The 9,887-nt window shown below is 41.2% G+C and overlaps 1 protein-coding gene across 2 annotated transcripts in view; it reads left to right on the top strand.

The window, feature by feature from the left end:
* Nucleotides 1-2,631: 2,631 nt before the first annotated feature.
* The window catches only part of NUDT9 (nudix hydrolase 9), a 34,182-nt gene continuing 26,926 nt past the window's right edge, over nt 2,632-9,887 (top strand). For both annotated transcript variants that reach the window (XM_032239670.1, XM_032239667.1), the window contains exon 1: nt 2,632-3,064. In XM_032239670.1, the coding sequence (XP_032095561.1) occupies nt 2,958-3,064 (107 nt within the window). In that variant the 5' untranslated portion in view covers nt 2,632-2,957. The remainder of the gene's footprint in view (nt 3,065-9,887) is intronic.

Raw genomic sequence — 9,887 nt, 5'->3', positions numbered from 1 at the left:
TGTTAACTGGCTCTCATCCAGAAGAGAAACAAAGTTCTCCTATCTGTATGATTGGAGGCAGCGGTGGGCAAGCTAAAGCAAGGTACCCGCCTCCTACAGGGACTAGGAGCTAGGGTGAGTTACCTCCCTGAATATTTGCATTTCAAAGAGATGGCACCCAAGTCTTTGAGGAAACTGTGTTGGGTGGTAGACTTATATCCCGAAGGGTAGAGAAAGCAAGATTTCTAAAGTAACTGCTCTAAGAAGGGGTTCAGGGACCTATCTGCCTATCACCAACTTTTGGCTTGAACAAACAGTAAATTCTTCAGTCTTTGAGTTTTGATTTCAGGGAAGCATTTTAACCTGGTCTGGGGTCAGCCTAGGGACAAGGCCTTAAGCTACTGGAAGCTATGCTAGAGTACAATCAGGTCTCTTAGTGCTGAGAAAAGAACTGTTACATGAGAAAGGTCAGTCCTTTTAAATTCTTAGGCCCAGAGAGACATTAAAATGAGATATCAGGCTGGGCGCGGTGACTCACACCTGTAATCCCAGACTCTGGGAGGTCGAGGTGGGTGGATCACTTGAGGTCAGGAGTTTGAGACCATCCTGGCCAATGTAGTGAAATTCGGTCTCTACCAAAAATACAAAAATTAGCTGGTCGTGGTGGTGCATGCCTGAAATCTCAGCTACTTGGGAGGCTGAGGCAGGAGAATTCACTTGAACCAGGGAGTCGGAGGTTGCAGTAAGCCGAGATCACACCACTGCACTCCAGCCTGGTGACAGTGAGACCCCTTCTCAAAAAAAAAAAAAAAAAAAAAAAAAAAAAAAAAAAAAAGAGACAGCAATTGCATCCTACTCTCCACTTTATGTATTCACCTCTTTAAACTGCTTGCTATAGCCACAAGTAGCTACAAGTTAACCTAATAATGGCACACTGGACACGGTAACTCACACTCTGTAGCTTAATGTATAGCCAATCACTAATCAGTGCCATTTCTACAAACTAGTAATTCTTTACAACTTTGTATCAGTCAATTCCCTGTCCCCTTTTGGCCTTTAAAAACCTGATTGTAACAAAGATGGACAGGAGCTCACATTCATTACTTGGGTCTGGGTCTTCTGGGCAGCTGTCCTCATTTTGGCTAAAGTAAATGCCTTAGCCTCTGAGGCACAACTAAGTTGACAGTGTAAAGCTCTGAACAATCAATATCTGTCAAGAGTTCTGCAGTCTTCAGAATAATGGTTGTTAAAATTTGATTAATCTGGCTTTTAAGTTGGTCAAAGTTTCATAATGTCAGTGGATCGGAACAACACCATCATGTAAGTAAAAGTCAAATATTTGCCCCATCAATAAGCTAATACATATAAATGAGGTAAGCCTGATTGCAAGCTGCTTTGGAGAATTTGGTTTCCAACTTTGTCAGTTGGGCTAATTTTTGCCTCTCGAGTTTATTATCCATTATCAAGGGTGTTGCCCTCTGTTCCTCTTCCAGTTGTGTGCCTATTTTCATAGCTTTTCTCGTCTGCAAATTTCCAAGGGCCACACCTGGTCCTGGCAAAGCCTTGTGAATGAAATCCAGCAATTGCAGAAGACAACTTGGTCAGTAAGACAAAAACAAAAACAAACCAAGGAACGCTTCAAGATACATGGGCAGAGTCTTTGGGGTATCTCCTCTTCCTGTAAAGGCCCAAGGAGTTCACCTCGCCAGCTGCCTAGACTGGGCTGATTCAAGACTCGGGAATTGCAATAGACAAAGAGTAATTCACACAGAGCCGACTCTGCGGGAGACCGGAGTTGTTTTTTTGAGAGGGAGTTTCGCTCTTGTTGCCCTGGTGCGATCTCGGCTCACTGCAACCTTTGCCTCCTGGGTTCAGGTGACTCTCCTGCCTCAGCCTCCCGAGCAGCTGGGATTACAGGCGCGCGCCACCTTGTCCGGCTAATTTTTGTAGTTTTAGTAGAGACGGGGTTTCACCACGTTGGCCAGGCTGGTCTCGAACTCCTGACCTCAAGTGATCCCGCCTCGGTCTCTCAAATCAGTCATAATTTTGCAAAGGCGGTTTCATTCTCTTAACCAAGTATTATGCAAAATATGGCTAAGAAGCGTGGTTCCGCAACAACTTATTGCCTAAAAAAACCAGGGCAGGTTCAGGCGCGGAGGCTCCCGCCTGTAATCTCAGCACTTTGGGATACCAAGGCGGTTGGATTGTTTTAGCATGAGAGCTGGAGACCAACCTGGGCAACATGGCAAAAACCCGTCTCTACAAAACATACAAAAATTAGCCAGGTATGGTGGGGTGTGCCTGTAGTCCCAGCTACTTGGGGGGCTGAGACAGAAGAATCGCTTGCGCCCGGGAGGTTGAGGCTGAGGCGAGAAGAGATCGTGCCCCTGTACTCCAGCCTGGGCGACAGAACCAGACTCTGTCTCAAAAAACAAAACAAAATAAAAAACAAAAAAGCAAAAAACCCAACCCAGATCAACAAGTCTGTCTCAAACCCTTTTGCTTCTTTCCCATTTACTCTCCTTCCAATCCCCTGAGTGTTTCACTTTTCTGGGTGGTTCCCTTCCGCCCGAAGTACGCTTGCGCAGACTGGGAAGTCGGAAAAGAAAGGAGCTACGAAGCTGGCAACACACGACCTTTGCTTTGCGGCGCGGCCGTAAAGCGCCATTACGCAGCGAGAAAGTTGCGAGACCCCTGGTCGCTGTTCCCCCGGCAGCTGGCACTGGGGGCATCGGCATCACGTGCTGGTCTGGATTTTTCTCGAGCCACTGGGGAAAGCGGGGGACTCTTATCATTGGAGGGCTCTTGGTCTGTAGTTTGTAGATAGACACAGCTACTCCCGTTCGCGAACCCAACGGCAGCCCGGTCCTAGTGCCCACCAAATACCCGGGGTCGGGACTTGGAGCTGTGGGGTGGGGAGAAGGCGGAGGCCCTAACTAAGAGCAACCTAGCTTCTCGAAGCCGCCCTCGGGGCGCTGATGGCCGGACGCGTCCTGGGAAAGGCTTTAGCCGCGGTGTCTCTCTCTGTGGCCTTGGCCTCTGTGGCTGTCAGGTCCTCGGGCTGCCGCGGCATCCCGGCGTTGAGGTATTCCACTGCCGGCTCATTTGCCCTAGACCTTGAGTTGGGGGTGGGAACCAGCGTTTTTCCGGCGAATTCTTTAGGCTTTGCTTTGCGTCCTGGATTTTTATAGCCATATGCAAGTTTTCAAAAAGGCTCTAAAATGTGTTATCTGCCTTTTGAGGAAAGCGAGTGGCAGGGACCCTTCTTGACCTCTGATTTTGAAATTTGCCATGTTCCGTAAATTAGTATTACCAGTGAGTTGAAATAGCACTTGCTTGGCGTGGTGTTGCCCCGTGCCATTTTTTTAATGGTTGAGACTTAAAACATTATTAGAATTAATGCATGTACATAGTTAAAACAGCTTGAAAATGATGTAAAGTGAAAAGTAAAATCACTATTCCCCCTGCCCCCTTTCTAGGGTAGATAATATATTTATTGTACTTTTTATCTACCTCTTTTTAAATTTGTCTACTGTGCATAAATTTAGGGATTTATGGTGTTTCACACTGCCCCCTGTTCACCCCGTCTCTAATTTTTATTCTTTTAAGTTTGTAAACACAAGGTCCTAGGTGCAGCAGTCTTTTCCTTCTTATTTTATAGATATAAAAAGTATTTTGAATCTACGAAGATGGTAATTAGAAAAAAATGATCTATTTCCTTAATTTATTTACTGTTGGTCAATTGTTCTGTGTCCTTTTGCTCCTGTTTCCTTCTGTTGCTTTTTCTCAAACATCTGATGGGCACTGATTATCTGTTTATATTTTGATTAATGTGAGTAATAGGCCTTGTTTTCTGTACACGGGTTGATCATTGACTTTGGCTCTTCCTACGAGGTCGCCTACATAGGAAGGTTTCAGTTGAGGGCATTTGAGCAGGTACCACGTAGATAGGCTGGGAACCTCCCTTTTGCTTCATGCCTTACGGTAGGGGTGGAACAGCTTCTCCGCTGAATAAAGAAAGCTGTTTAACATTTTCTCAGTGTCAACTGTAAAATTATTAAGCCTAAGTTTCTGCTGGTGCTCTTTAATTTTTTTTTATTTTTAAATTTTGGTTTGAGATGGAGTCTATGTCGCCCAGGCTGGAGTGCAGTGGCGCAATCTCGGCTCACTGCAACCTCCGCCTCCCAGGTTCACCCTGGTTTAAACAGTTCTCCTGCCTCAGCCTCCCGAGTAGCTGGGACTACAGGCGCATACTACCATGCCCGGCTAATTTTTGTATTTTTAGTAGAGAAGGCGTTTCACCATCTTGGTCAGGCTAGTCTTGAACTCCTGACCTGGTGATCCACCCGGTCAGGTGAAACTCCTGACCTCAGGAGATCTGTCCTCTTGGGCCTCTCATAGTGCTGGGGATTACAGGTGTGAGCCACCCTGTGCCCGGCTGAGATGTCTCTTAAAAAATTTTTTTTTTTTTTTTACCAGTCTTTGATAATTTGGAAAAACCCAGAAAGTGACAGTTGTGCAGTAGTTTTTGTGATTGCTAGAAGGTTTCAAATGTTCATTTTCTTTTTTTCTTGATCTGCCACCTAGGCTGGAGTTTAGTGGTGTGATCATGACTCACTGCAGTCTCAACCTCCTGGGCCGAAACGATTGTCCCAGATTGAGTATCTGGGACTCCTGGTGCACACTCCCATGCCTGGCTAATTAAAAAAAAAATTTTTTTTTTTTTTTTTTTTTTTTGTAGAGATGGGTCTCCCTGTGTTGCCCAGACTGTTCTCAAACTGTTGGGCTCAAGTGATCCTCCTGCCTTGACGGATTATAGTGAGACATTGCTCCCAGTCCTTAAATGTACATTTTTAGAAGAAAGGTAGCATATTACAAATATGTTGTGAATGCTTTTACATAGCACAATGTACAAATTTAACAGAAGGATCTATTGGTGACATGTACATAGAATATTGTTTTATTCCTGTGAATACATAAAACATACGAATGAACTAAAAATAAAATAGAGATAGTAAAGCATAGCGTTAAGAGCCTGGAGTTCTAAACTTTCTGGGCATTAATGTTCTTATTTCTTAAAAAAAAAAAAGATAATATGGCCTGGTGTGGAGGCTCACACCTGTAATCTCAGCACTTTGGAAGTCCAAAGCAGGAAGATCGCTTGAGCCCAGGAGTTCGAGACCAGCCTGGGCAGCATATAGTGAGAAGCCCCCTCTCTACAAAAAATAAAAAAATTGGGAATCTCTGAGCCTACCTGATTTGCCAAACCACTCCCTCACCAAAAAAGCAAAAAACTAAATGAAAAAAACAAAAACAAAAGCTATCCAGGTGTGGTAGCACATGCGTCTAGTCCCAGCTACTCGAGATGCTGAGGCAGGAGGATTGTGTGAGCCTGGGAGGTGGAGGTTGCAGTGAGCCATGATTGTACCAATGTATAGCCTGGGTAACAGAGTGAGGCCCTGTTTTTCAAAAAAAAGGTTAAAAGAAAAAAGATAATAGTACCTGAACTCAGTTGTGATGATCACGTGAGTTAATGTATTATAGTGCTTAGAACAGTGTCTTGCACATAATAATCCCTGTATACATTTATCTTTGATTATGACAATATGATTGTTGCAGGTTTTCTTTATTTCAAAGCATCATGTCAGTATTGCATTTTTAAAAGTTTGCCAGTCTTAATTGTTTTTTGTCTTGTAAATGAACTTTGTCAGCTACTTAGTTCTCATTTGCTAGGCCAAATATTTCTTGTACTTGTTCAGTAATACAGTACAGAGGTCTAGGCTGTATATGTGTATATTACAAATATTCTTGTACCTGCACACAGATGTTTTTAGCAGTTTTATTCATAACTGCTAAAACTTGGAAGCAACCAGGATGTTCTGCAATAGGTGAATGGATGAGTAAACTGTGGTACATCCAGACAATGGGATATTATTTAGTGATAAGAAGAAATGAGCTATCAAGCCACGAAAAGACATGGGGGAGGAATCTTAAATACATATTATTTAAAAAGCTGTATGATTCCAACTATATGGCATTCTTGAAGGCAGAGCTGTGGAGACAGTAAAAAGATCAGGGGTTGGAGATGGGGAGGGAGGGATGAATTGGGGTAGCACAGAAGACTTTTAAAAATAGTCATTTTTTAGAGCAATTTTTAAGTTCACACCAAAGTTGAGTTAAAGATAGAGATTTCCTGTGTATCTCCTACCTGCACCCATGCGTAGTCTCCCTCATTGTCAAAATGCCCGCAGAGCCATAGGATTTTTAGAATTAAACCTACATTGCGACATCACCCGAAGTCCTGTAGTTTATATCAGGGTTTACTCTTGGTCTTGTATTTTATGGTTTGGACAAATGTATAATGACATGTATCGACCCTTATAGAATCGTACACATAAAATTCACTGCCTTTACAGCAGTGAAACTTGGGTATGATACCTAATGGTAGGTACATATGTATACTGTATACACTAAAGAAGGACCAGGAGGAAGTGTAGTAGGCAGTTCTGAGTCAGGTTAAGAAATTTAAAAAAAAGAAAAAGTTTCTTATTTTTTTAATGAGTCAGGATCTCACTGTGTTGCCCAGGCTGGAGTACAGTGGCATGACCATGATCATGGTTCATTATAGCCTTGACCTCCTGGACTCAGGTGATCCTCTCACCTCAGCTTCCTGAGTAGTGGCAACTACAGGCACATGCCACCATGCCTGTCCAACTTTTAAAATTTTTTGTAGAGATAAGGGTCTCCCTATCTCATCTGGGCTGGTCTTGAACTCCTGGCTTCAAGCAGTCATCCCAAAGTGTTGGGATTACAGACATGAGCCACCATGCCCCAATGAGAAGTTTCTTTTTGTATACATATAGTTATGTAATTTGCCCTAATTACATAAATTTGATCAGTTGTACCTCACATTATTTGGTGTTTTTGGGTAGTCTTTTTCCTTCTCTTTTTTTCCTTGTTTCTTTTTCTTCTGTTTTTCTTATCCTTTTAAAAAATTTGTTTTTCCTTCTTGTTCTTTTTTTCTTATCCTTTCTTGCAACTTCCTTTCCTTTTCTCCTTTTCTCTCTTCTCCTCTCCTCCCCATCTTTGCCATTCTCCTTCCTCTTTCCCCCTCATTATCCCCTTTTTCTTCTCTCTTCTCCTTTTTCCCCCTCCTCTTCTCCCTTTCCTTTTTGTTCTTCTTTTCCCTCTTCCTGTTTGCTTTTACTTCTATTCACATCAGCACCTTATTTCCTAGCCCATGTTAAGAACCTGATTATGTGGATCCTTCTATGTATGCTTATATAATAGTATAGAGATTTGTGGTAAGCAGAATAATGACCCCCCCAAGTATGTCCACATCCTAATTCCTGGAACCTGTGTATATGTTGCCTTACATAGCAAAAGAGAATGCAGATGTGATTAAGGCTAAAGACTGAGATGGGGAGAGCATCCTGGAAGGTGCTCCTGATTTAATTGAGAGTGCTTAAAAAATGACCTGGCTGTGATCAGACAGAGATATGACTACTATTAAATGGTCAGAGAGAGATTCTATGTTGCTGGCTTTGAAGATGATGGAAGGGGGCCATGAGCCACGGAATGCAGATGGGAATGGGATTCCCTCTAGAAGCTAGGAAAGAAAGGGGAATGGATTTTTCTCTTGAGCCTCCAGAAAGGAATGCAGCCCTGCTGATACATTGTCTTCAGCCCAGTGAGACCCCTGTTGGACTTCTAACCTAAAAAACTGTGAGACAATAAATTTGTATTGTCTTAAGTCACTGAATTTGTAGTGATTTTTTATGGCTTCAATAGCAAACACAAATGCATTATATACATGCACTGAAATGTATGTACTTATTTACTTTTCATGTAATTGCTTTATAAAAATGGTACCATATTATAGCACTTTACTGAATTTTTTTTCAGCAATACCTTATGAAAATACAAATTGTTTGATGTCACTATTTTTATTAGCAAGTAAATTTCTCCACATCCTTGCCAATACTTATTTTCTGTATTTTTTTTTTTTATAGTGGTCATTCTGATGGGTCTGAGGCAAGTACCTCATTGTGGTTTTGACTTGCATTTGTCTAATAATTAGTGCTATTAAGCATCTTTTCATGTGCCTATTGGCCATTTGTATATCTTCTTTGGAGAAATGTCTGTTGAAGTCCTTTGCCCATTTTTTAATTGGGTTGTTTTATTGTTGTTGTGTTGTAGGAGTTCTTTCTATATTCTGGATGAAACCAATCCCTTATCAGACATGTGATTCCCAAGTATCTTCTCCTATGTCATGGGTTGCTTTCTCACTCTTGTCTGTGTCTTTTGATACACAAAAGTTTTTCATCTTGATGTAGGCCAACTTATCAATTTTTTCTCTTGTTGCTTGTACTTTTGGTGTCATATCCAGAAAAAATCATTGCCAAATCCAGTGTCATGAAGTTTTGTCAGCATGTGTTCCTCTAAGATTTTGATCATTTTAGGTCTTATGTTTAGGTCCTTGATCCATTTTTAGTTAATGTTTTTATATGGTGTAAGGTAAGGGTCAAACTTCTTACTACTTTTGCATGTGAATATCCAATTTTCCCAGCACCATTTGTTGAAAAGACTGCCCTTTCCCTCTTGAAATGGTCTTGGTACCTTTGACAAAAATTATTGTGAGGATTTATTTCTGGGTTCTACTTCTATCCCACTAGTCTATATGTCTGTCTGTCTTTATGCCAGTATCTCAGTGTTGTGATTACTATAGCTGTGTAGTAAGTTTCCGTTTCAAGATTGTCTTGGCTATTTGGGGTTCCTTGAGATTCCATATAAATTTTAAGGTAGAGTTTTCTGTTTCTGGAAAAAACATCATTGGGATTTTGGAAGAGATTGCATTGAATCTGTAGATAACTTTGAGTAGTATTGACACCTTAACAATATTTTCTTCTAGTCAATGAACACAGCATGTTTCTTTATTTACTGGTGTCTTTAATTTTGTTTAGCAATATTTTGCAGTGTTCAGTGTCTAAGAGTTTTTCTTTCTTAAGTTTATTCCTAAGTATTTTATTCTTTTCGATGCTAGTGTAAGTAGGATTGTTTTCTTAATATTCCTTTTGGATTGTTAATTGTTAGTGTTTTGTTTTGTTTTTTTTTGAGATGGAGTCTCTATCTCGGCTCACTGCAACCTCTGCCTCCTGGGTTCAAGCGATTCTCCCACCTCAGCTGCTCAAGTAGTTGGGATTACAGGTGTGCACTACCATGCCTGGCTAATTTTTGTATTTTTAGTAGAGATGGGGTTTCTCCATGTTGGCCGGACTGGTCTTGAACTGCTGAGCTCAGCTGCTTGCCTCTGTCTTCCAAAGTGCCAGGATTACAGGCATGAGCCACCATGCCCACTCTGTTACTGTTTTTTAATGTAACCATTTTTGTGTGTTGATTTCCTATCCTGCAACTTTGTTGAATTCATTTATTCTAACAGTTTTTTCATGAGTTATTTTGGGTTTTCTACATAAAATATCATATGACTTGTAAATATAGATTGAGTGTTCTTTAGGACCAGAGTGTTTTGGATTTCAGGTTTTGGAGTATTCACATACACATGATGAGATATCTTGGAGATGGGACCTAAGTCTAAACACAAAATTCATTTATGTTTCATATATACTTTATACAGGTAGCCTGAAGATAATTTTATACACTATTTTAAACTTGTGTCTGAAACAGTTTTGGTTGTGACCCATGAGGTCAGGTGTGGAGTTTTCTATCTGGGGCATCATATCAGCACTGAAAAAATTTCTGATTTTGGATTTTTGGATTAGGGATGCTTAACTTGTAGAGACAGTTTTACTTCTTTTTTTCCAATTTGGATGTCTTTTCCTTTATGTACTTTCCTAATTGCTCTGGCTAGAACTTCCAGTGTTATGTTGAATAAAGGTGGTGAAAGTGAA

The sequence above is a fragment of the Sapajus apella genome, unplaced genomic scaffold, assembly GCF_009761245.1.
Source record: "Sapajus apella isolate SASKATOON/1434 unplaced genomic scaffold, GSC_monkey_1.0 scaffold45, whole genome shotgun sequence".
In the NCBI taxonomy this organism is placed as follows: Eukaryota; Metazoa; Chordata; class Mammalia; order Primates; family Cebidae; genus Sapajus; species Sapajus apella.
The sequence above is the reverse complement of the archived record's forward strand: the minus strand, read 5'-3'. Positions and strand labels throughout refer to the sequence as shown.